The sequence below is a fragment of the Lagenorhynchus albirostris genome, chromosome 3 (assembly GCF_949774975.1).
Source record: "Lagenorhynchus albirostris chromosome 3, mLagAlb1.1, whole genome shotgun sequence".
NCBI lineage: Eukaryota > Metazoa > Chordata > Mammalia > Artiodactyla > Delphinidae > Lagenorhynchus > Lagenorhynchus albirostris.
In genome coordinates, this window is record NC_083097.1 from 163,491,596 (window position 1) to 163,519,116 (window position 27,521).

General features: G+C 47.3%; 2 protein-coding genes across 2 annotated transcripts; both read right to left on the reverse strand.

Moving 5' to 3' along the window:
• Window positions 1-7,003: 7,003 nt before the first annotated feature.
• Window positions 7,004-14,689, reverse strand: TSPAN16 (tetraspanin 16). The gene is given in 7 exon segments (XM_060146419.1): window positions 7,004-7,051; window positions 7,928-8,011; window positions 9,953-10,092; window positions 12,540-12,587; window positions 12,590-12,610; window positions 12,613-12,649; window positions 14,627-14,689. Coding segments are annotated over 7 exon segments (441 nt in total).
• A 3,567-nt stretch (window positions 14,690-18,256) lies between these two features.
• Window positions 18,257-18,604, reverse strand: LOC132518689 (small ribosomal subunit protein eS26-like). Its single transcript, XM_060146679.1, has one exon. The coding sequence runs from the start codon at window positions 18,602-18,604 to the stop codon at window positions 18,257-18,259; it is 348 nt and encodes a 115-aa protein (XP_060002662.1).
• Window positions 18,605-27,521: the final 8,917 nt, after the last annotated feature.

Here is a 27,521-nt window from a genome sequence, read left to right on the forward strand (position 1 = left end):
CCTTGGTAACAGTAAGTAAAGGATTTTCTGTGTTCTGTGAGTTATTCGAATGATCAAACCTGAAAGGGAGGGGGGATTGCGGGAACCCCCTGATTTTGTAGCCACGTCAGACAGAAGTATGGGTGCCCTGGGGACCTAATACTGGTGACCGGCATCTTAGGTGGAGCCGGTCTTGCGGGACTGAGCCCTTAAACTGTGGGGTCTGCACTAACTCGGGGTAGTGTCAGAATTGAATTGAACTGTAGGGCTGTCTGTTGGTGCCCCCAGAGAATTGTTTGGTGTGGAAAATCCCCACACATTTGGTGTCAGAAACAGGAAAAACAGTTCATTTCTTCTTTTTCTTCCAGTTATTGACATACAGCTCTGTATAAATTTAAGGTGTATAACATGATGATTTGACTTATGTACATCATGAAATGACGATCAACTAAGTTTAGTGAACGTCCATCATCTCATATAGATACAAAATTATAGAAAAAAATTTTTTCCTCGTGATGTGAACTCTTAACTCTCAACAACTTTCATATATAACACAGAGCAGTGTTCATTATATTTATTGTGTTGTCCATTGCATCCCTAGTACTTTTTTATTATTATTCATTTTTGGCTGCGTTGGGTCTTTGTTGCTGCATGCGGGCTTTCTCTAGTTGCGGCGAGCGGGGGCTACTCTTTGTTGAGGTGCACGGGCTTCTCATTGCGGTGGCTTCTCTTGTTGCGAAGCACGGGCTCTAGGCATGTGGGCTTCAGTAGTTGTGGCACTCGGGCTCAGTAGTTGTGGCTTGCGGGCTCTAGCACGCAGGCTCAGTAGTTGTGGCGCACGGGCTTAGTTGCTCCGCGGCATGTGGGATCTTCCCGGAGCAGGGCTCGAACCCGTGTCCGCAGCATTGGCAGGAGGATTCTTAACCACTGCACCACCAGGGAAGTCCACCCCTAGTGCTTTTTATCTTATAACTGGGAGTTTGTACTTTTTGACTGCCTTTATCCAATTCCCCCTCCCCCATGCCCTGCCTTTAGTAACCACAAATCTGATCTCTTTTTCTATGATTTTGTTTGTTTGTTTTTGCCGCACCAGCAGCTTGTGGGATCTTAGTTCCCCAACCTGGGATTGAACCCGGTCCCTTGGCGGTGAAAGCGCCAAGTCCTAACCACCAGACTGCCAGGGAATTCCCTGTTTTTGAAGTGTAATTGACCTATAGCACTATGTTAGTTCCTGTTACACAACATAGCGGTTTGATAGGTTTGATATTTCTATACGTTTCAAAATAATCACCACAATAAGCCTAGTTACCATCTGTCACAATACAAAGAAGTTACACAATTATTGACTATATTCCTCCCACTGTACATTTCATACCCCTGACTCATTTATTTTGCAACTTTAAATTTGTACTTCTTAATCTCCCTCACCTATTCCTCTCCTCCCACCACCCCCCTCCCCTCTGGCAACAACCTGTTTGTTCTCTGTATCTATGACACTGTTACTGTTCTTTTTTTTTTTTTTTTGGCTGCGTCACATCTTCGTTGCTGCGCGCGGGCTTTCTCTAGTTGCAGCGAGCGGGAGCTACTCTTCGTTGCGGTGCGTGGGCTTCTCATTGCGGTGGCTTCTCTTGTTGTGGAGCACAGGCTCTAGGCACGCAGGCTTCAGTAGTTGCAGTGTGTGGGCGTAGTAGTTGCAGCACGCGGGCCCTAGAGCACGTAGGCTTCAGTAGTTGCAGCGCGTGGGCTCAGTAGTTGTGGCTCGAGGGTTCTAGAGCGCAGGCTCAGTAGTTGTGGCGCACGGGCTTAGTTGCTCTGCGGCATGTGGGATCTTCCTGGACCAGGGATCGAACCCGTGTCCCTGCATTGGCAGGCGGATTCTTAACCACTGCATCACCAGTGAAGTCCCTCTGTTCTATTTTAAAAATAGTTTATTTCTGACATAGAGCAGGCATTGACAGATATTTGTTGAGTGAGTGCATGAACTGCAGAGTCCAAGAGTCAGCTAGGACTTGTGTACTGTCCCAGGATTCTCCATGCCTTCTCTTTGCAGCCTTGCTCCCATGAGGCAGTCCCTTCTGAACCAGCTGAGATGTGGCAGAACTGTTCTCTCCCTGTCACCGTATCCAAAGTCCCAAAACCAAGTCCCATTGGCCAGTTTGGGTCCCATGCCCATGCCTGAACCAATGACTGTGGTCGGACAGATGGAACATGCCAACTGGCCCGCTGGGATCACATGCCTGCCCCTGGTGTACAGACGGAAACCTGAGAGGCGGGCTGGTTCCAAAGAAAACTAGGTGTGTTCCTGCCAGACTTGGGAGATGATTGCAGCATAGCAATTTTGACATGTGCCCATTTTATCCTCTTTAAAAATCCCTCCAAAAGAAAGATGGAAGAATTAGCTAAACCACCATTTTGCAATCTCCAGTGAAAGAACTGATTCAGCCCACTATGATCTTTGGATGAAGCTCTTTGTTTATTGATTCTCAGCCGTGATCATGGCCACCCCTTGCAACCACCTGGGTAAATGTAAGAGTCTCCATGCCCAGGCCACAACCCAGTCTGATTAAATCAGGAGATGGGAGATGCAGTGCAGGCTCCGATGTTTTGTTAAAGCTCCCACGGGATTCTAATGTACAGCCAAAGCTGAGAACAAGAGATGAAAAGGAAATATGGGGATGAGAGGAACAAGATAAAGGGACCACAGAAAAGCAAGCACCGAATCCAGACGGTACTGCATTACCCAACATTCCACACCTTTTCTGCAACAAATCTAAGGTAGGTGGGGTTGGAGAAGAAGAGGAGGAATCTAGAGCAGTGGTCTCAAAATGTGTTCCCCATTCCAGCAGCATGGCCTGGGAACTTGTTAGAAATGCAGATTCCTGGGCCCCCTGCCAGACCTCCTGAATCAGAAGCTCTGGGGGTAAGGTTCAGACACCTGTGCTTTAACAGAACGTCCAGAGTATTCTAATGCATTTTCTAATTCTGTAACTACTGGATTAGGATAAAAGGAATTTAGGATACATGAAAAACGTGTTGTGTGGACATTGTTGGACCCAATTCAAAGAAACCGAGTGTAAAAAGACATGCTGACAATGGCTTGGGGTTTGAGTGATGCCAAGGAATGACTGTTAATTGTCTTGGGTGTCTTAGTCCATTGGGGCGTCTGTAACAGAATAGACTGGGTGGTTTACAAGCAACAGACATTTCTTTTTTGTTTAAAATAAATTTATTTATTTATTTATCTATCTATCTATCTTGGCTGCGTTGGGTCTTCGTTGCTGCGCATGCAGGCTTTCTCTCGTTGTAGCAAGTGGGAGCTACTCCTCGCTGCGGTGCGTGGGCTTCTCATTTCAGTGGCTTCTCTTTGTTGCAGAGCACGGGCTCTAGGCATGCGGGCTTCAGTAGTTGTGGCTCGCTAGCTCTAGAGCACAGGCTCAGTAGTTGTGGCTCATGGGCTTAGTTGCTCCACGGCAGGTGGGATCTTCCCAGACCGGGGCTCGAACCCATGTCCCCTGCATTAGCAGGAAGATTCCTAACCACTGCGCCACTAGGGAAGCCCTGTCAACACAGTTTTATGGCTATTGCCTTATACAATTGTCTTGTAAATGAGGTAGGAGAAGAATAGCTTTTTTATATACATTTATTTATTATTTTATTTATTTATTTTTGGCTGTGTTGGGTCTTGGTTGCTGCGCACAGGCTTTCTCTAGTTGCGGTGAGTGGGGGCTACTCTTTGTTTTGATGCACGGGCTTCTCATCATGGTGGCTTCTCTTGTTGCAGAGCGTGAGCTCTAGAGCGCAGGCTCAGTAGTTGTGGCACAGAGGTTCCGCAGTCTGTGGGATCTTCCTGCACCAGGGCTTGAACCCATGTCTCCTGCATTGGCAGGCAGATACTTAACCACTGTGTCACCAGGGAAGTCTAGTTTTTAAAAAAAATTTAAATGTATACTTTTTTTATATTTGTCTATGTAATCTTTATCAGTGCTCTTTATTCCTTCATGTGGATTCCAATTGGTGTTTTCTGTCCTCTCATTTGAATCTGAACAACTCCTTTTAGTGTTTCTTGTAGGTCTTACAGGTCTGTTTGTAATTCATTCTCTTGGTTTTTGTTTATCTGGGAATATCTTAATTTCTCCTTCATTTGTGATGGATAGTTTTGCTGGATACAGAATTCTTAGTTGACACTTTTTTTTCTTTCAGCCTCTGAACATGTCATCCCATTGCTTTTGGCATCCATGATTTCTGATGAGATAATAGCTATTAATTTTATTGAAGATACCTTGTACATTGGGGTCCCCAACCCCCAGGCTGCGGACCTGTTAGGAACCAGGCTGCACAGCAGGAGGTGAGCAGCAGGAGAGCGAGCAAAGCTTTATCTGCCACTCCCCATCGCTCGCATTACCACCTGAACCATAGCTCGCATTATTGCCTGAACCATCACATTATCACCTGAACCATCACTTGCATTACCGCCTGAACCATCCCCCCCCACCATCGCTCACATTACTGCCTGAAACATCCCTGCCCCCAGTCCGTGGAAAAATTGTCTTCCATGAAACCAGTCCCTGGTGCCAAAAACGTTGGGGACCACTGTTGTACATGATGAGTTGCTTCCATCTTGATGCTTTCAAGAGTCTCTCTTCATCTTTTTCTTTTTACAGTTTGATTATACAATGCTGAGACATGGATCTCTTTGAGTTTATACTGCTTGGAGTTCATTGAGCTTCTTGGATGCATAGATCCATGTTTTGCATCAAATTTGGGGAGTTTGGGGCCATTATTTCTTCAAGTATCCTTTTTGTCTTTTTCTTTCCCTCCTCCTGTTCTGGAATCCCATTGCACATATGTATGTACGCTTGATTGTGTCACACATGTCCCTGAGGCTCTGTTCATTTTTCTTCATTCTTTTTTCTTTCTGTTCCTCAACTGAATAATCTCAATTGACTCATCTTCAAGTTCACTGATTCTTTCTCCTGCCAGCTAAAATCAGTTGCTGGGCCATTCTACCGAATTTTCCATTTCAATTTTTGTACACTTCAACTCCAGAATTTCTATCTGCTTCCTTTTTTTAAATATAAATTTATTTATTTTATTTTTGGCTGCATTGGGTCTTCGTTGCTGCGCGTGGGATTTCTCCAGTTACCATGAGCAGCGGCCACTCTTTGTTGTGCTGCGCGGGCTTCTCGTTGCTGTGGCTTCTCTTGTTGCACAGCACGGGCTCTAGGCGCATGGGCTTCAGTAGTTGTGGCGCACGGGCTTAGTTGCTCCGCGGCATGTGAGATCTTCCCAGACCAGGGCTTGAACCCGTGTCCCCTGGATTGGCAGGCAGATTCTTAACCACTGTGCCACCAGGGAAGCCCTCTATTTGCTTCCTTTTGAAAACTCATTTCTGTCTCTGTTAATCTTTTCTATTTGATGAAACATCATTCTCATACTTTTCTTTAGTTCTTTAGAGAGTCTCCTTTAATTCTTTGAACATATATATAATACCTAATTTAAAGTATTTGTCTAGTAAAGCCAACATCTGGGTTTTCTCAAGGACAGTTTCTATTGACTGATGGGTTTTTTTCCTGTACACTGGCCACACTTTTTTTGTTTCTTTGCATTTTGTTTCTTTGTAATTTTTTTGTTGCAAACTGGACATTTACAAAATATAACGTGGTAACTTTGATCTCCCTTCCCCCTACTCCGCAGGGTTTTCTGTGTTGCTGGTTGTGCTTGTTGCTGCTGCTGTTTTCCTTGTTCAGTGACGCTCTGGAACTAATTCCACAAAGTCTTTGTTGTGTGCAGCCACTGAAGCCCCTGCTTGCTTAGGCTAGTGTTTGGGATGAGAATTTTCTCTTTTTCAAAAGGGAAACCTGGGGGCTTCCCTGGTGGCGCAGTGGTTGAGAATCTGCCTGCTAATGCAGGGGACACAGGTTTGAGCCCCGGTCTGGGAGGATCCCACATGCCGCGGAGCAACTAGGCCCGTGAGCCACAACTACTGAGCCTGCGCGTCTGGAGCCCGTGCTCCACAACAAGAGAGGCCGTGACAGTGAGAGGCCCGCGCACCGCGATGAAGAGTGGCCCCTGCTCGCCACAACTAGAGAAGACCCTCGCACAGAAACGAAGACCCAGCACAGCCAAAAATAAATTAATTAATTAATAAACTCCTACCCCCAACATCTTCTTAAAAAAAAAAAAAGGGAAACCTGACTTATTAAAGTTGAGCAATATTCTGCCGTTATTTATTGCTTTATCCATTCTGTGTATTACAAATCATATTTCATTCTGTTTTTACAATCTGGATGGTGTAAAAAATCAAGACCAGTTGAATTGAAAACAACTTCCGTTTACTTCCCAAGTTCATGTTCATTCTTTTCTCCCTGGGGCCTATCTGGGCTGGGCTCTGAGCAAAGATTCCCCCTCAGACAAGGCTCAGGAATGAGAATAGTGTTGCTATAATGAGTAGTCTTTGAGCATCTCTACTGGTGCATGAGACCTTATCACCTTTCAGCCACTGCCTTCCTGTGATCCTTGCTTTGGGCAGGACCTCCCTAGACTTAATGACAATAACTTCCCACAATCACTTCATGCTTTCTGTGGGTAGGGCATTGTGCAAAGCCTCTGACATACTGCCCCTCATGAATGACTCACAACAATTGGGCAGTCCATTTTACAAATGAGGGAGGCCATGGTCCTGATGCTCTGTCAGAGAGCTAGTGAGTGACATGACCAGGGCTGGAGTTCAGAGCCCCAGCACTTTCCCACACAGGCCTCCTACCACATAAGTGTAAGCCAGACTCATTAGCTGGGTGGACAGGGCATATCCCTGGAGTAAGTTTTACTTCACCTGAATTAGGTCTGAGGCCCCCAGCACCTTCATGCCTTGCCCCCTTTATAGGTAAACAGTAACGAAATCACCCTGCTTAAAATTACCTCCTCTATCTTCTTCCCAGTTTTATATTTCTCCTTAACTCTTATCACTATCATGCAATAAATTTTCTAATTTAACAAAACCATATTTTGGGAGTTCCCTGGTGGTCTAGTGGTTATGATTCAGCACTTTCACGCTGTGACCCAGGTTCAATCCCTGGTTGGGGAACTGAGATCCCGTAAGCCGCCCGGCACAGCCAAAAAAAAAAAAAAAAAATCGTATTTTTTGTTTCTCCCTGCTGATTAGAATATCATCCCCATGCGAGCAAGGGTTTTTGTCTGTTTAGTTTATTGTTGTATCCCCAGTGCCTACAGCAGTGCCTGGACTCAGTAGGTGCTCAGTAAGGTTTGTAGAGTGAAAAAGTGAATGTTAACACCCTTCTAATGGCTTTCTATCATACTCAGAATAAAAGCCACGCCCCTCTGTAGCCCACAAGGCCTTGCCCTCGTCTCCCCCTACCATCCTCCTCACTCACCCTGCCCAGTCACAGGGGCCTCTCTGCTGGTCCTTGAGAAAGCCATGCTTATTGCTGCCTCAGTGCTTTTGCACCAGCTCTTCCCTCTGTCAACTCCCATATACACACATGGCTTTTCCTCACCTCCTCCAGTCACTGGTCAAATGTCACCAGGGAGGCCATCCCTGATTCCCTTACCTATCCTGTCACCCTCTTTTACTTCCTTCCCAGCTGGTATCTTAAACTGAAGTGATCATCCATCCCCCCCACTGAATGTCAGCTCCACCATGGTAGGGATTTTGTCTTTATTATTATATATATATATATATATATATATATATATATAATTTTGGGGGGCCATGCCCTGCAGCATACGGGATCTTAATTCCCTGACCAAGGATCAGATCCGTGGCCCCTGCATTGGGAGCACGGAGTCTTAACCACTGGACCGCCAGGGAAGTCCCAAAAGGGATTTTGTCTTTTCTCGCTGCTCTGTCCCCGGTGTCCCTAACAGTGCTTGGCACACAGTAGGTGCTCAACAAAAGAGCCTGGTGTGTCCCAGAGGAGCTGGACCTTACCTGTATCACTGCCGCCCCCAGAGAGCCTCCGCTCAGGTTGATGCTCTGAGTCTTGGTTATTTTCAGGAGCTTAGGGAAACAGCCCTGCAGATACAAACATCAAAGCAGACGGAACCTGGTTAGGGACTCCTGGATTCCAAGTCCCCATCAACACTAAGATCCCACATGCCAAGGGGCAACTAAGCCCGCGTGCTGTAACTAAGACCCAACGCAGCCAAAACTTAAATAAATAAATAAATTTTAAAAATATATTTTAAAAAAAGAATATGATCAGATGTCCCAAGTTATTGCTAGCTGTGTGACCTTGGAGAAGTCACTACACCTCTCTGTGCCTCAGTTTCCCCAGCTGTAAATGGGACCAATAGGATCTGCCTCACAAGATTTTTGTGAGGATTAGAAGAAAGAATCTACATGAAGTACACAGCAGTGGCCTGATACATAACCAGCATTCAGTAACCATTAGTTACATCTAAGTCCTCTTTACGTATGAACAAAAGGGCTAACGAGTATCCAGCACCTTCTCGCCATTTTCATGTATTTTCTCACTATAATCCCATAAAGTGGGTACTAGCCTTTTCTCTGTTTTATAGGTGAAGGAACTGAAGCTCAGAGAGATTAAGAGAAGGCACAGTGAATGAGCAGAACAGCCACCTGCAGGTGATGGGACCTTCCCTTCCCTTCCTGCAGCCACTGAGATACTCCCCTTTCTTCTGGAAGCTGGAGTTGTCTTGTATTCAAAGGGCTCAGTGCCCCCTTTCATTTAATAGGCTTTTTTTAAGTGTCCACTGTGTGCTGGGCACTGAAACCGGCACTGGGAACGCAGCAATGTACAAAAGAGAAAACATTTCTGCCTTGGTGGGGCTGACCGTTGAGTGGGAAAAACAAGTAATAAAATAAGCAGGTACAGCAATGACTTTGTCAGGTGGTGATTAAGCGCTGGGCACACTAACGCAGGGTAAGGAGATGGAGTGTGATGGTGAATGGGGGGCATCGTTTTATAGATAGGGGTTCAGGAACAGCCTCACTGAGGAAGTGACAACTGTGCACAGACTTGAAAGAGATGAGGTAGGAAAACATTTAGGGGAAGAGCATTCCAGGCTGAAAGAACATGGGAATTCCCTGGCAGTCCAGTAGCTAGGACTTGGTGATTTCATTGCCGAGGGGCTCGGGTTCAGTCTTGGGTCAGGGAACTAAGATCCTGCAAGCCAAGCTGCAAGGCCAAAAAAAAAAAAAAATACAGCCTATGCAAAGGCCCTGAGGCAAGCATGTGCCTGTTGTATTTGTGCAGCAGTGTGGAGGTCAGTGTGGCTAGAGTGGAATGAGTGAGGGGGTGAATGGGAGGTTGACAGGCAGGTTGTACAGGGTACAGTGGGTCACTGTGTGGTGCCACGTCCCTCTCTGAGGCCCTAGCCTGGGACTCACTCTGGCCAATTCACCCAGCAAGAGACATTCAGCGTGAAGGGATGAATTAAGGAATGACTCTTATTTCTCAAGGAAGACCCATGTGTTTATTCCCCTGCAGCAGAAGTTAGGGGTGGGGAAGCTAGGGCTGGGGTTTGAAGCCGAGCTCCACCCCTCCCTGGCTATGGGATCCTCTCTGTGCCTCAGTCTCCTCATCTGTAAAATGGGAGAAGGGCAGTCCCCACCTCAAGGGGTGCGATGGAGACTGAATTCACTGAATGAGTACCCAGTCGTGTGGCAGCCATCACTATCTACAGAACAATCATTTTCCACCATTATTGCTGCAATTTGATTTCTCTGTGAGGAAGGCAGTGTGACCCAGGCAATGGACACAGGCGAACATGGATCAAATCCCGGTTCTACCAAAGCCATGTGACCTTGAACCACTCTCCTCCCCAGCCTCAGTTTCCCCATCTGTGAAATGGGGATGGTAACTCTAGGCTGTGTGGTCGAAATGAGCTGAAATTGTGGTCAACATCGCTGGGATTCCTGCAAAAATGCAATTTTCATAAAAGTCCCCAGCCCTAGGGGTCTACCTAGACACCTAACAAAATGTCAAGTTACTTCCTGGTGGATGACACCTGCAGACACGTTGTGCCCGTCGCAGGCCATGGTCCCGATAGATTTATAGCGGCCCCTGGGGTAGGTGTGGCCAGTCATCCTTTCGAAGGATGGAAAATCTGTGTAGTCCTTCATGCCACAGCCCTTTAGCTGCAGAGAAGAGAATAAACACTTGAAGACTCCCTTTCAAATTTCAAAATAATAAAAACACTAGAAATCATGGTCACCATGGCTACTGTTTAGAGTAGTCACGATATCCCAATGCCTGCGCTAAATGCCTCCCTTTCCCCACCCCATCATGGCTCAGCACCCTCCATGGCTGTCATCTTACTTGGGAGTAAAAGCTGAACTCCTCACCGTGGCCCACAAGGCCCTGCATGATCTGCCCTGTCACCTTCAGGTCCTCATCTCCCTGCTCTCTCTTGAACTCACTCAGCTCCACACCGATCTCCTCTCTGTTTCTTAAACACACTTAGTAAGCATCAGCCTTGCTGCCTTTAGATGGCTGTTCCCTCTTTTTGGAATGCTGTTCTATCAGATGTCTGCACGGCTCCCTCTCTCACTTCATTCAGGTCTCTGTTCAAGTGTTCTTCCTCAGGAAGGCCTGCCCTGACCCCTCTTTCTAAGTTAGCCACCAGCCCTGTATCAGTCAGGCCAGGCTAAGTGATGCTGCGTAACAAACAGCCCTTCAATTTCAGCAGTTTGTCTCACACTATATGCTCATACCAACCCGGCAGGGGAACCCCATTTATCAAAGTCTCTCAGGGACTCAGGCTTGTGAAGCAGCCACCATCCAGATGATTCCACTATTGTGGAAAAAAGAAAGAAAGGTCCAGAGGGTCCTACACTGGTAATTAAATAATTTGGCCAGGAAGTGACTCACATCACTTCTCCTCCCAGCTCATTGGCCAGAACTCATCACATGATCCCCAACTAACTACAAAAAGGCTAGGACAGGCCATCCCACTATGTGCTGAAAATAGGTGACTAATAGCACCTACAAGTAAACAAAATCCTGACTCTCTCTGCCCTTTCCCTGCCTTGCTTTCTTTTTCATGGCACTTAAGATCCCTGCCACCAATGTTTACTTAGAGTTTTTTTCTCCATCTCCCTACTCGAGTGTCAGCAACACAGGGCAAGGATTTTGTTTTGTGCCCTGCTTTGTCCCCAGACCCCTGAACAGTGCCCAGCACATAGTAGGTGTTCAATAAAGACTCGTGGAAGGACAGCAACCTAAAAGTCCATCAACAGAGGAACGGATAAAGAAGCTGTGGTATAGGGACTTCCCTGGTGGCACAGTGGTTAGGACTCCACACTCCCAATGCAGGGGGTCTGGTTTCGATCCCTGGTCAGGGAACTAGATCCCACATGCATGCCGCAACTAAGAGTTCGCATGCCACAACTAAGGAGCCTGTGTGCCTCAACTAAGGAGCCGGTAAGCCACAACGAAGGAGCCTGCCTGCTGCAACTAAGACCCAGCACAACCAAATAAATATTTTAAAAATATTTTAAGAAACTATACTTAAATTTTTTTAAAAAAGATTAGTGGAAGGACTATATGAATGAATGAGAAGTACTTTCTACCACCTCAAGCTTCAGAAGCCAAAACGGGGATGCAGGCAAGTCCCCTACCCATAGTGTGCCCCCTCCCAAGCCTGAACTTCACCCCATAGCAGTTCTTGGGCCCCAGACTCAGATGGAAAACACTCCTAGAAACAGGCAATGGCTTTTCCATTCCACACCCTCCCTCGCCTCAAAGATCCTTCTCAACCATCTGCCTCAAGAGCTTAGATGACACCATGGAGGCCAGTCTTGCTCCTTAAACACCAAGACTCAAGATATAAGTCTCACCACCTCACACCCATGAGAATGGCTACTATCAAAAAACAAAAACAGAAAATAACAAGTGGTGATAAGGATGTGGAGAAACTGGAACCCTTGTGCCTTCATTGCTGATGGGAATGTAAAACGGTGCAGCTGCTGTGGAAAACAGTATGAAAATTCCCCCCAGAATTAAACATAGAATTATCAGATGATCCAGCAGTTCCATTTCTGGGTATATACCGAAAAGAACTGAAAACAGGGACTCGAAGAGATATCTGTACACCCACGTTCACAGCAGCATGGTTCACAATAGCCAAAAGGTGGAAGCAACCCAAGTATCCATTGACAGAGGAAGGGATAAATAAAATGTGGTCCATCCATACAATGGAATATTATTCGGCCCTGAAAAGGAAGGAAATTCGTGCTACAACACGAATGAACCTTGAGGACGCTAAGTGAAAAAAGCCAGACACAAAAAGACAAATACTGTATGATTCCACTTATATGAGGTCCCTAGAGGAGTCAAATTCCTAGAGAATGGTAGAATGTAGGATGGTGGGTATGGGGGGTTGGGGGAAGGAGCCTTAGTGTTTAATGGGGACAGAGTTTCAGTTCTGGGGATGCAGGGTGGTGATGGTTGCACAACCATAGGAAAGTGCTTAATGCCACTGAACTGAACACTTAAAAATGGTAAGATGATACACTTATGTTATATATCTTTTACTACAATAAAAATAAATTAAACAAACAAAACAAAAGGATGTGAATCTCATCTTCTCCATGACCAAATTCCATTCCAGGGAATAGTCATCCAGCTGTTGTAACCTCTGTAATTCTCAGGGTCACAAAGTTGTGCTCCAAGGCCACTTCTCTAACCTCAGAGATGAAACAGGGAGCGGTGAGCACAGAAAACAGCAAGGTGCCCCATTTGGTGAGGTTTCTTGGGGACTCAGGAGGGAGGTGGGGGCTTCCCTTCTGCTTCCTTCATGGCCCCTCCCCCAGCCATGGGTCTGCGCTGGAGGAGGACGAACTCAGGCTACCATCGCCCCCGAGAGAGGGACACAGGGTAGAGCGTGGGTCTGGAGCCCAGCACATCTGGTTGTATCCAAACTCACAAACGGCTTTGAATCATCTGCTCTTTTGAATCGCCCACACGCTTGCTACGCCCCCGTTATGGCTGCAACTCGATGAGGGACTTGAATATCATCTTCAGCAACTGAATTTCTCTCTGCACAAAAGGGGCAACTTTAATTTTCTATTTTTTAAATAGAGGTCTAAATTAAAACCATTTTTTCCCCAAAGAGGTGAAATCGTCACACGGCTCAAAATTCACAAATCACAGAAGGGTAAACCATGAAAAGTCTCCCTCCCACTTTTTTCTCCCAGCCGACAAGTTTCTCCCACTTCACCACCTCGACTGTCATGGTTTCCAGTGTCTCCAAAGACGTATGCTATGTGTGTCAAAGCAAAGTATATCCTCATTATTGTCCCCCTTGCTTTATTCTATTCTCATTGTTCTGCATCCGGCTGTTCGCAACACGAGTAGCAGTGGCTCTCGGTGCCCTGCTCAAATCCCGGTGGCTTCTCTTATTTCTGTGCCGCGGAGCCCGGCTTCCCGCTGCCAGCAACCGAGGTTCTATTTTTTTTTTTTTTAACTTTTTGGCCGCGCCTTGCGGCATTCAAGATCTTCGTTCCCTGAGCACTAATGGAACCCGCGCCCCCTGCAGTCGAAGCTCCGAGTCTTAACCTCTGGACCCCCAGGGAAGCCCCCAGCAACCGAGGTTCTTGCAGTGGCCTCTCCGCACGCATGCGCCCTGGGAGCAGCCCTTAAGCACTGACTGATGGGAGGTGTTGGATTAATACTGCAGCTCCCCAGTCGCTTGGGTGGAGAAAATAGATGGCGTGCTCCTTGCTGCGTCCCCGACATCCCCCACCAGGACAGCCCAGTTGCACACAGTGTCAGCTTTTTTTTTTTTTTTTTTGCGGTACGCGGGCCTCTCACTGTTGTGGCCTCTCCCGTTGCGGAGCACAGGCTCCGGACGCGCAGGCTCAGCGGCCATGGCTCACGGGCCCAGCCGCTCCGCGGCACGTGGGATCTTCCCGGACCGGGGCACGAACCCGTGTCCCCTGCATCGGCAGGCGGACTCTCAACCACTGCGCCACCAGGGAAGCCCCACAGTGTCAGCTTTTAGGGGCTACATTCCCTTCCCTGCCTCACTGCCCCTGTCCCCAACAGGTGCTTCTTGGGATCACCTCTCAAATAAACCATGAGCCTTCAGATCCTTTTCTCAGGGTGAGCCTCTGGGGGGACGCAAACGGGGACAGCACTATGTCCTGGAGAATGTACCATCTCCTGCATATAGAGCCTCCTCCTTCCTTCTTTCCAGCTGCATCAGACTCCCTTGTGTGGATTATTATACATTATAAACTCCCCCCGCCCCAAGCATATCCTTGGATAATTCCTAGGGACCAGATGGTTGGGTCAAAGTGTCCGTGCTTTTTCATTTTGATAGATATTGCTGAATAGCCCTCTATTTTGAACTCATTTCAAAACCCCAAGAAACTTCACAGCTTTTCCCATTACTCCTCCAGCAATTACTTCCCATTCCTCCCCCAGCAATTACTTCCCATTACTCCCCCAAATGAGAGGTGGTCCAATTCACTCCGCAGTTTCTTGAGGGGAGGCTTTGAAGGCAGGGCTGAGGTTTCCAGCTTTTCGCCCTATCTCTGGAGACTAGTCTCCCACCATCACCGGATCCTGGCGAGTGTGGGAGCCTCCCGGGGGGAGGGGCAGGGCTTCTATTGATTCTGTTTATTTCTAATGCAGACTGAGAGAAGCCGAGCTGTACTTACAATCGGGAAGAAGGCAAGGACCACTGTGGCGACAGTGATTTCCACGATGAGAATGATGACCATGACCGAGAAACACGGGAAGACACAGGGTGGGGAGTCGGGGGGGGTGGGAGCCTGCTGAGAGTCCTTCCACCCCATCCCCAGGCCACCGTGGCCTCTCCATTTTGAAAGAACACACGCCGGGGGGAGGGGGGTGGGGGGTGTTATTTTATTTCTTCCAGGTGTCGCATTCCTGAATGTTGTCCAGGATGCTGGCAGTGGGATATTCTTAGGAGCTATCAGTAATAGCTGGAGGGACTTCCCTGGTGGCGCAGTGGTTAAGAATCCGTCTGCTAATTCAGGGGACACGGGTTCGAGCCCTGGTCCGGGAGGATCCCACGTGCCACGGAGCAACTAAGCCCGTGCACCACAACTACTGAGGCTGCGTGCCCCAAGGACTGAAGCCCACGTGCTTAGAGCCCATGCTCTGCAACAAGAGAAGCCACCGCAGTGACAAGCCCGTGCACCGCAACGAAGAGTAACCCTCGCTCGCCGCAACTAGACAAAGCCCCCACAGCAACGAAGACCCAACGCAGCCAAAAAACGAATAAATAAATTCATTTAAAAAAAAATAGCTGGAACCCCATTTCACGGCCACCACTTTCTGAGAGTCTGGGAGGCTTAAGAGGCGACTTCCAGCGGTGTGTGCAGACAGCAGCGGCCGACGGAAGGGCAGGAGGGACAGTGCGGGGCACCAAACAGAGGCAGGAGGGAATTCCCTGGTGGTCCAGTGGTTAGAACCCAGTGCTTTCACTGCCGAGGGCCCCGTTCGATCCCTGGTCGGGGCACTAAGATCCCTAAAGCCGTGCTGCAAGGTCAAGAAAAACAAAACAAAGCAAAACGAAAAACAGAGGAAGGGCCAAGAAACCTCAGAAATACAAATTGCGGGGAGGGGTGACCAGACTGAAGGGGAGATACCGGATGACAGGAGGGTGGGGGCCAGGGGAGAATGCCTCATGTTGCCGATGAAATTCACATGCCTGGTGGGAAACAGTGGGAAATGCTGTAAGCGGGGGTGGGGGGACTTCAAGTTATCCATCGAGGAAAAGCTGCTTCCCTCCTGAGCCTCAGTTTCCCCATCTGCACAACGGAGGGGTGGGACCAGCTCAGGGGGGTCTCAGTGGGTTCTGTGGAGCTTCTAGAGACCAGATTGGGGGGGGTCAAAGGAAGGTCAGCTCCTGTCTCCCCTTTCATCTATTTCTATCTATACCTATTATTATTACCATTATCATTAAAATCTCTTTGATAATTGAGACTTTGAGTTGCCAGACCAGCCGATGGCTGGGCTTATCTGGCCTTGACACAGAGAGGCAGGAAAGCACAGTGGATACACATCGGGGTCCCCACAGTCGACGGGGAGAAACATGAAGGCAGTTGTGAGACCGCAGACATGTGGCTCTTGTATCAGATTCTGAGAATTCCTATTCATATTAGTATTTCCTGGGAATTCCCTGGCGGTCCAGTGTTTAGGAATCTGTGCTTCCACTGCTGGGGGCCTGGGTTCGATCCCTGTTCGGGGAACTAAGATCTCGCACGCGGCTACTGCGTGACCAAAAATAAAAAATAATTTAAAAATAATATTTCCCGGGACTTCCCTGGTGGTTCAGTGGTTAAGACTCTGCACTCCCAATGTAGGGGGCCTGGGTTCATCCCTGGTCAGGGAACTAGATCCCACATGCATGCCACAACTTAGAGTTTGTATGCCACAACTAAGGAGCCTGCCTGCCACAACTAAAGAGCCCACCAAAAAAAAAAAAAAACAAAAAAGAGAGCCCACCAGCTGCAACTAAGACCTGGCGCAACCAAGTACATAATTTTCTTTTTTTTTAGCGGTATGCGGGCCTCTCACTCTTGTGGCCTCTCCTGTTGCGGAGCACAGGCTCCGGACGGGCAGCCTCAGTGGCCATGGCTCACGGGCCCAGCCGCTCCGCGGCATGTGGGATCTTCCCGGACCAGGGCACGAACCCGTGTCCCCTGCATCAGCAGGTGGACTCTCAACCACTGCGCCACCAGGGAAGCTCAATAAATATTTTTCAAAAAGAAAAATAATATTTCCCAACCTCTGGGTGACTGAAGCGTCCAGAGGACAGATATCCAGGTGTTGGCAAGTCCTATTGGCTCCATCTTCAGAGTCTATCCTGAATCTGCCCACTTCTTACCCGCTCCTGGCCCCACCGAGTCCAGCCCCCACCATCTCCCATCTGGACCAATACAGTCCCTCCACCCTGGTCCCCCCTACACTCTGTTCCCTCCATAGCCGCCAGAGGGCGCCTGTGAGCACCTGAGTCAGGGCATGATTCTGCTCTGAACCCTTCGTGGCTCCCAACGCCATCAGCTTTGGATGGACCAGACGCTGAGGGTAAAGTCGATCGGATTTGCCAGTGGGTTGGACGTGGGGTGTGAGAGAGAGTACTCTTTGATTCCTCCGAGTTAAAACATGGATAAAATCGTGTCCACATTCTACTGAAGAGAAAACGAAATCTTGCAGACACAGCATCTATTCAATAAATCTTTGCTGAAGTAATTAAGAAAGAAAACGAGGACTTCCCTGGTTGCGCAGTGGTTAAGCATCCGCCTGCCAATACAGGGAACAAGGGTTCAATCCCCAGTCCGAGAAGATTCCCACATGTTGCAGAGCAACTATGTCTGTTCACCACAACTACTGAGCCTGAGTTCTAGAGCCTGCGAGCCACAACTACTGAAGCCCACAAGCCTAGAGCCCGTGCTCCGCAACGAGAGAAGCCACCACAATGAGAAGCCCAAGCACTGCAATGAAGAGTAGCCCCCACTTGCTACAACTAGAAAAAGCCCACGCGCAGCAACGAAGACCCAACGCAGCCAAAAATAAATAAATTTATAAAAAAGAAATAAAGAAAATGAGAGATGATGGAGATTCAGGGAGGAGGAAAGTGAGGGTGGTTGCTTTAACAGTCGGGGCTGTTTATGCTCTGGGAGATGGCTAGAGCAAGAATCTCCCTGAAACCCCCAAACTGAAATTGCTGTAGTTTTGCAGCAACACAGTGGAGGAAGGAAAACAAAAGATGCTGGATACAGATTCAACTTTGGGTGGGATGATGAGCTCAGACAAGATTTTAAGGGAAGTGGGAATGGGGGCTCTCGGAGCTGGACTCTGGGGAGACATTTGGCCAAGGCTATATATGAGAATGAGTAAGACATGCAAAATCTGTGACATGCTATTTGCATGATCATGCTTGAAATATTCATACCCCATGTATCTGAACATGTACTTGTGCTGCATGGCAATTACAATAGTGTTGTGTTAGTGGGGGATATACACATGGGCCAATGGAACAAAGAAGTGTACACAGAACAGACTTTAGCATAATGGAAACTAGCATAGACAGAGGAGGACTGGATGGACCAGTTGGTAAGTGCAACAGTATGTCACCAAATGGGAAAAAAATAAAATAAAATCAGACCCCTACCTCACACCACACACACGAAAAAACACGACAAAAGGCTAACGAGCTAAGAGTGAGCTCACAATATCTTTTTTTTTTTTAAATATAATTTCCACTTTATTGTCTTTCCAGGGAACAGTATTTCTTTAGCCTTTAAGGGCTTAGCTCCTCACATGGGCTTTGGTGGAGGTCGTGGGGCAGCACCAGCAGGTCTAAATAGGGCTGGAGGCGTTCGGTCCTTCTGGGCTTCCTGAGAACGATTCCTGACTCCCTTGCTGTGAACGGCACAACTCACGCAGTAATGCAGTTTCACGTACAGCTTGGGAAGCACATAGGCGTCAAAAACACTCGCTTCAGGAATGTCCCTGATGGCTGCGGCCTCTACAATGTTCCGAATGACAAACTTCTTAATGGCCTTATCCTTGGGCACGCATTGGGCACAGCTGGTGCAGTGAATAGGCCGCACGTGGCCGCGGCCCTTTTTGGCACGACCAGTATTCCTTCTTTTCTTGGTCATCTTAGTCGTGGCAGGAGGACATTTTGCAATTCATATTTAAAACCTTAAAGGTTTTATGGTAAAATCTTTTACCTAGAAATTCCATTTCTAGACATTAAACCTAGGGAAAATAGTCACATGTGTGCCTCAAAACCAGGATGCACAGGGACGTTCATTAAGGACAAAATGTTGGAAGTAACTGAAGTAACCAATAACATAGATTGGGTAGGTAAATTATGGTACGGCCACGCAATGGAATCCTAGAGAGTTTTTTTTATTTTATAAATTTATTTATTTTTTAGTTCTGTTGGGTCTTCGTTGCTGCACACAGGCTTTCTCTAGTTGCGGCGAGCAGGGGCTACTCTTCGTTGCAGTGAGTGGGGTTCTCATTGCGATGGCTTCTCTTGTTGCGAAGCACGGGCTCTAGGTGCATGGACTTCAGTAGCTGTGGCACGCGGGCTCAGTAGTTGTGGCTCGTGGGCTCTAGAGAGCAGGCCCAGTAGTTGTGGCACACGGGCTTAGTTGGTCTGCAGCACATGGGATCTCCCCGGACCAGGGATCAAACCCATGTCCCCTATATTGGCAGGCAGATTCTTAACCACTGCGCCACCAGGGTAGTCCCTAGACAGTTATGTTAAATGATGCTTGTAAGACGGGGGGTGGCAAATTTTTTTGCAAAAGCACCCGATATTGTGAGCTTCGCAGGCCATACAGTCTCGGTTGAAATGAAATAGCTGGTGTAGTGGAAAAGCAGCTGTACAAAATCTATAAACAAATTTATTTTATTTACAAATAAATTTTATCTATCTATCTATTTACAAGACTGTACTTTGCTGACTTCTGTGGTAGGAGAATGTTTATTGATACAGAAAAAGGTTTTTAAGGCCTAAATTTTTTTTTAAAAAAGTAGATTGTCAACAGTCACCATCCTTGGGTATTAATCTAACGGAGTTGAAAACTCATGTTCACATAAAAACCTGCACATGGATGTTTCTAGCAACTTTCTCCATAATTGCCAAAACTTGGAAGCCACCAAGATGGGCTTCAGCATATGAATGGGTAAATAAACTGTGGCACATCCAGACGATGGAATATTGGCACTAAAAAGAAATGAGCTATCAAGCCAGGAAAAAAACATAGAGGAAACTTCCAGGCATATTGCTGAGTGGAAGAAGCCAATATGAAAAGGCTACATGGTGTATGATTCCAAGTATACGACATTCTGGAAAAGGCAAAACGATGGAGACAGAAGAAGGATCAGTGGTTGCCAAGGCTTAGCGGGGAAAGAGGGCTGATGGGTGGAGCACGGAGGATTTTTAGGGCAGTGAAACTACTCATGCGATGCTGACATGGTGGATACGCTAGTCAAAAGCATGGAATGTACACCACCAGGAATTTCCTGGCCATCCAGTGGTTAGGACTCCACTCTTCCATTGCGGGGGACACGAGTTCAATCCCTGGTCGGGGAACTAAGATCTCGCATGCCACGCACCCCAGCCAAGAAAATAAATAAATAAGTACAAGAGTGAACCTTCATATAAACTATAGACTTTAGGTTCTAATGATATCAGTGTAGGTTCATTATAACAAATGTACCACTCTGATGGGGAATGTTGACAGGAGGGGAGGCTGTGTGCAGGGGCAGGGCTTATATGGGACATCTCTGTACTTTCTGCTCAATTTTGCTGTGAACCTAAAACTGCTCTTAAAGAAGTCTATTTAAAAGGATGAAAAACTTACAATTTTTTAAAAGAGAAAAAAATGAGGATTGTAAAGCATTAGCATCCCATGTTTGTTTTGCTGTTTTTAAAAGTTACATAGAAAAGTCTGGAAGGATATAATGATGATATTTATTGAGCCATGTCCTGATGACACGTATCACCCCTTTAAATGCATTATCTTGTTTAATTCCCATCAAAATGATACAGCCACAGGTAAAGAGTGATAGTTAATTTCCTTCTCTTTCCTGGCGGCCTTTCCTCATACTGTTTCACTATTAAAAGCAATTACTTCTTTAGCAGTGCATATTTTGGGTTACTTTTATAGTAAGAAAAAAATGGTTTGAAAACCGTAAAGGACCAAGAGAAGAACCATTCCCTCCTGCCTTCCTTAACAGCTTAGCTTTCTGCAGGATTTTCTTTAGAGCCAAGTTCTTCCGCCATGGACCCCAGGTCCCCCAGATCACGCTCTTCTGCTTGATTTCAGCAGCTCTGGGTCAATGGAGGTTACGCCTGTTCCCGGTGCGTCCTTCTTGTCAGTCTGCCCTACATCCATCCTGTTTCCCTGGGGACCACAGATCCGGATGCCAGTGAATTTGGATCAACTTATTTCTGTCTTTGAACGAGCCAGTTGTGGAGGAAGGGCTGCAAATCCCCAGGGCCCAGGTTGTGACATACTTACAGCCATAACACCGTTGAAGAAAGATAACAGTTTCTTCAAGGAATAATACGGAGTGTGCCTTTTCAGCCATGTCGGCCAGACTGGGGAGCCCATTTAAGTCAGCCTCTTCCTAAACCTCTGGGATACTGCTTCCCAAGATGGTAGAGGTCTGGGGTCGGGGGCACCAAAGCTGCCTTGCTCTAGCCCTCTCTCTCCTGGCTGCATGATCCTCTGCCGGGGAGGGGTCCCAGAGGCTGCCCCTCTTCCGTCACAGCCTTTATCATATCACAATCAGATGCTGGAGCAAGGTTCCCAGTGCCAGGGAAGCAGGTGCCCCAAACTGCGCCCTACTGGTTCCTCATCCTCCACCCTCCAAATAAGCCACACCAGGGGTGGAGAAGAGGCACAGTGTGCCACCCTGGTACGCCTCCAGATGCCACCCGGGCCCTGTGGGCACAGTGCTCAGCACTGGCTACTAGTGTGGTTGATGCAACCGTTAGATTGGAGGCTCCGAGTGGACAGGAGCCTGGACTGTCCTACTCATGGCTTTGTTCCAAAAGCCTTGTACACAGTGGTGCTCAAGAAACCGCTGTGGAGTGAATGAAGAGGTTCCATGAAGCAGGGATCTGGCTACAAGCCATCATGTTCCCCAAGTCCCTGCCTACACGTTAGCTCACTTGGCTCATCCTTCTCACAGGGCTCAGAGAGGCCAAAGTGACTGCCCGACGCCACACAGGAAGCAGGGCCAAGGTTGGCCTTTGGAGCTCCAGGAGTGACACAGAGGTAGGAACCTCCAACCCCTTCCCACCTGAAAGCCTGTACTTTCTGCATCTGAGGCTTGCTTTGGCCACAGCTGATGAAGATATAGTCCTTAAGCTCATGTGTCATTGATCACTGGGCCTTTCTTGATGACAACAGAGGCACAGAGGGCATTTCAGGGCAAAAAAATATGCATGCGGGCACTGAGGGTCCCCAGGCCCAACTTCTGCAGCCACTAGCCCTCATTGTCTCCCTGCCCCCACCCGCCCAGGTCCAACTCTGGGCTCCTCTGTCCAGCCCCAGGCTGGAGCATGTCTGTGGCCAGGTCCTGGAGGGCTCAGGGTTTTCACGATCTTCTGTGATCCCCAGGGAACAACTCAAAGGAAAAAAATTACTTTCCACTTGAATTAATGTAATGAATGTTTGTAAAACTGCCTGCTTCTTGGAACATGTAGAACTAAGCAAGATGTTCATGGAGGCGTGGCTGTCTCATTTGAACGTGACCACAGGTCACGTTCACAGCTAGGAGTGTGTCCTTCCACATCTTTCTCTAAAAGGTCACTTGAAATAAGGAGCCTCAGAGATAGAGGCTGAGGGCCCGAAAATGGGGGCGCAAAGGATTCGAGAAAGCGGGAGCAAAGCAGGACAGGAGGGGTGGCATAAAGGAGGGCGGGAAAATGAAGGACGGATAAGGGCGGGGAGAGTGGGAGGCAGAGAGTGATGTGGACGTAGGGGCGCGGTGGAGCGCCTCCCATCAAAAGTTAACAGCCATTGCGGAACTGTGAAAAGAAGGACCCAATGACGGAGGCGTCAGGAGCCCCTCCGAAGCCCCACCTCCGCGGCAGCCCCGCCCCCGAGGCAGCCCCGCCCCGTGGCAGCCCCGCCCCGCGGCCGCCTCGTCTCGGCTTCGAGGCAAGGCAGAGGCCCAGGTCCCGGCCTCTCGCGTCCCCTGGCGGCCATCAGCGGAAGCACGTGCACCCAGACCCTGGCGTCTCCCAGTCAGACACACCCAAATGTGTCTCCGTTCCTCGGAGCCGCCGGTCAGCCCTCGCGTGTGGGGAAATGGAGGGGCAAGAACCACCCCCAGCCCCCCCAATACGCACCCATTGAATTGATGCGGAGAGACAGAATAGTGCAGGGATCTGGCAAATTCAAGACATTTGGCCAAAAAAAAAAAAGCATGCAGAAAACCAGTGCAATTTATCAGTAACTGTTCAAAGGTTCTAGAAAACAGTGAAAAATACCTCTCGAAGGGGCTCCACAGAATGATTAGGAGGACATTGAAATACCATTGTAGGGCTTCCCTGGTGGTGCAGTGGTTAAGAATCCGCCTGCCAATGCAGGGGACACGAGTTTGAGCCCTGGTCTGGGAGGATTCCACATGCCGCGGAGCAACTAAGCCCGTATGCCACAACTACTGAGCCTGCGCTCTAGAGCCCTCAAGCCACAACTACTGAGCCCACGTGCTACAACTGCTGAAGCCTGTGCTTCCCAACAAAAGAGGCCACCACAGTGAGAAGCCTGCGCACCGCAACGAAGAGTAGCCCCCGCTCGCCGCAACTAGAGAGAAAGCCTGCGCACAGCAACGAAGATCCAATACAGCCAAAAAATAATAAAATAAAATAATTTTTTTAAAAAAGAGAAATACCATTGTAGAATAAAAGAAGCGTCACTCCAGTATTTCCTTAATTACAGGGCTTAAGGTGTGTCGAGAGTCCTAACGTATTTCTCCACATGCTTGGTCTCCTTCCGTGTGTTTTAGGAGAAGTTTTATTTATTTATTTATTTATTTATTATTTTTGGCTGTGTTGGGTCTTCGTTTCATGCGAGGGCTTTCTCTAGTTGCGGCAAGCCGGGGCCACTCTTCATCGCGGTGCGCGGGCCTCACACTATCGCGGCCTCTCGTTGCGGGGCACAAGCTCCAGACGCGCAGGCTCAGTAATTGTGGCTTACGGGCCTAGTTGCTCTGCGGCATGTGGGATCTTCCCAGACCAGTGTTCGAACCCGTGTCGCCTGCTTTGGCAGGCAGATTCTCAACCACTGCGCCACCAGGGAAGCCCCAGGAGAAGTTTTTAAAAAGCACGATCTCCAAGAAAACGGAGTGTCAAATAAAAAAAAATAAAAAATGAATTTAAAAATCTAAAAAAATAAAAGGAAAACAGAGTCTTAAACACACACAATATTTATATCAATAGCCCATACTAGTCTATGAACTGTCCCTAAAATGATGTATTTGTCATCAATAGCAACAACAAGGGACTCAGGAGATAGTTTCAACAGGTCTATTGTTCATGTAAAATTTGTAGCACTGATATATTTGTATGTGTAGGCCCCACAAAACCTGGATCCATCCCTGACAAAGAGGCATTTTATGGTTTAAGTTATTTTAGTAACAATCATTGACGGAGGAGGTGACAAATCAGAATCCACCATCCAACAGAAATATCTGGAGCACAGGAAGGAAAGGTGCCTGTTCATGCTGAGGCTGGTCGACTTCCTTGACATCATTCCCTTGCTCTGGGCCTCCCAGTCAGTCCATGGACCTCATCCCTCAACAGGGATGGGTGTATGGGTGTCACTAGGTTATAGCATCATGGGGTGAAATCTTTGACAAGACAGTAGAGGATCATAGTGACAATCATTGCTGCCAACTGAAAAGGAGGCAGACAGCAGTTTCACTGTTAGAGATTTTTTGTTTGGCTTAACCGTTTTTATAATTCCATTTGTTTCATCTTTTTTACATTCTGATTTATTTTTTGAGCCTTTGTGCTCACTCTGAGTGCTGAGGCCCTGTGGGTTGGGATGTGACAGGTAGGCCCCCGTCCTACAAGGGAGACTCACTGCTCTCCCAGGTTCTCTTTCTCTCTACTTAAAAATCTGGAATTTCTACTCCTTCAGCCCAGCAAAGTCTTAGCTTCATGAAAGGAGAGGAGTAAATGAAGGAGCACCGAAAGATTCTGGCTGATATTCAAAATACTCAGCCAGAAAGTACCACCCAGGAAGCAATGATCCAGACAGAGCAGAGTGTGTCAGGAATGTTGACCCCATAGGACTGGGAGGACTGGAGGTCCTGGTGAGAGTTCAGGCACAAATGGCCACTAGGCCAGTGGGTGCAGGCAGCACTCAAGGGCCTCCTACTTTTAGTGTATGGGTCTTGGGTTATAATTTCCTTTCTTAACCTGGTGGCTGGTCCCAGCACGGTGGCCAAGACTGTTGTTCCCATTCTACTGAAAAGTTCATAAATAGCTTTCAGAGATTTTGTGTAATGTCTCAAGCGGAGACTGTAACAACTGCAAATGGGACTTTTTTAAGTATACGGGTTGATGGGGGAGATTTCCCCCTCTAGGAATTTCTACTACAGATGTATTCAAACACATAGAGACCAGGAGTTAACAAACCTTTTCTGGTTTGTCTATTTCTCAGTCATCACTCTGCTGTTGTAGCATACACAGTATGTAAATGAGCAACAGGTAAATATATGTAAACGAATGGGCGTGACCACATCGCCAAAATGTTATTTACAAAAACAGGTAGTAGGCTGTAGTTTTGCCAGCACTTGCTCTAAAGCCTAGTTTGAGTTGGCGAATGATTAGAAATAACCTAAATGCCCTTCCCAGGGGGACTGGTTAAATATGGCATGGTCCAACCATAGGAAGGTGTGACAGAGTGAACTGTGCCGCGCCACCCCCCGCCCCCGGAAATTCATATTGATCTACAATCCAGGGAGAGAGAGACCTCACCAGAAACCAGGTTGATTGATTGGATTTTTGGTTGATTTTTGGATTCCAGCCTCTAGAACTGGCAGGTTGATTTTTGGATTCCAGCCTCTAGAACTGTGAGAAAATAAATGCCAATTGTTTTAAGCCACCCAGACTGTGCTATTTCATTATGGTAGCCTGAGCTAAGATGAAGGAATATTCTGCAGCTGAGAAAATGAAGGCAGAAGTACCAAAGGTAATTTGGGATCAAAATGAGAAGAGCTCCAAGTGATGGTCTCTTAAGTGAAGAAATAAAGTACAGAGCCGTGTGTATGGACCAAATGAATATTTAAACGAACAGTGATCTAGCCATACAATGTAATATTATTCAGTCGTAAAAAGGAATGAGGCTGTGATACACGCTGCAACATGGATAAACCTTCAAAACCTCATGCTGAATGAAAGAATCCAGACCCAAAAGGCCACGTATTATCTGATACTGTTTATATGAAATGTCTAGAATAGGCAAATCCAAAGAGACAAGCAGATTTATCATTGCTGGGGGCTGGGGGAGGAGGGAATGGGACTGACTGCTTTCTGGGGACAGGGTTTCCTTTTGGGTGATGAAAATGTTTTGGAACTAGATAGGGTTGGGGTTGCCCAGCATGGTGAATGTCCTAAATGGCAGAGAATTGTACACTTTAAAGTGGTTAATTTGATGTTATGTGAATTTCACCCTAATTTAAAAAAAATAAGAAATCAACCACTGAGCTCCATAAAAGCAGAAACAGGTTTCTTATATAATTTTTATTGGGATATAGCTTATTTACAATGTTGTGTTAGTTAGGTGTACAGCAAAGTGAATCAGTTATACATATACATATATCCACTCTTTTATAGATTCTTTTCCCATATAGGTCATTACAGAGTGTTGAGTAGAGTTCCCTGTGCTATACAGTAGGTCCTTATTAGTTATCTATTTTATATATAGTAGTGTGTATATATCAATCCCAATCTCCCAAGTTATGCTTCTCCCCACCTCCCTCCCGCCATAAGAATATGTTTGTAGATGTCTTCTACATCTGTGACTCTATTTCTTATAATAAGTTAATAAGTTCATGTGTACCGTTTTTTTTAGATTCCACATATAGGCGATAACATAAGATATCTGTCTTTCTATGTCTGACTTACTTCACTCAGTATGACAATCTCTAGATCCATCCATGTTGCTGCAAATGGCGTTAGTTCACTCTTTTTTATGGCTGAGTAATATTCTGTTGTATATATGTGCTGCATCTTCTTCAGCCATTCATCTGTCAATGGACATCTAGGTTGCTTCCGTGTCCTAGCTATCGTGAATAGCGCTGCAATGAACATTGGGGTGCATGTATCTTTTCGAATTATGGTTTTCTCTGGGTATATGCCCAGGAGTGGGATTAAAGCAGAAACATTTTGATCTTCCCCAAACAATGACAGATAGATGGAACTTGTTGGGAAATCTTGAGGGAGGCCTTATGGTCAGGGGATTGGGCCCTAACATTTGGTTTGTTCGGATCCTAGAATCCCCCCTCATTGGCCAAATGACTTAAGCCTTGGCACTCACATGACCAGGTCTCGGTTTCCTCACCTGCCAAACAGTGATAATGATAACGTCTGCTTCCCAGAGTCATTGTAAAGCTTTCCATGCCATGCGCAAGCCCTCAGGCACAGAATCGTCATCTTTTGAAAATTGTGAATATCCTTTCAAGCCCCATTCTAGCCACAGGTTTAGCTCCAGACGTAGAAAGGAATAGATCCTCAAAAAAGTCAAACATGGGCTTCCCTGGTGGCGCAGTGGTTGGGGGTCCGCCTGCTGATGCAGGGGATGCGGGTTCGTGCCCCGGTCTGGGAGGATCCCACGTGCTGCAGGGCGGCTGGGCCCGTGGGCCATGGCCACTGGGTCTGCACGTCCAGAGCCTGTGCTCCGCGGCAGAAGAGGCCGCAGCAGTGGCGGACCTGCGTACCGCAAAAAAAAAAAAAAAAGTCAAACATATACAATGGCCAAGACATGGAAGCAACCTAAATGTCCATCAACAGATGGATGGATAAAGAAAATGTGGTAC

What these genes read in the sequence shown, in the direction of transcription:
- LOC132518689 (XM_060146679.1), bottom strand. Translation starts at nt 18,604, where the DNA reads ATGACCAAGAAAAGAAGGAATACTGGTCGTGCCAAAAAGGGCCGCGGC.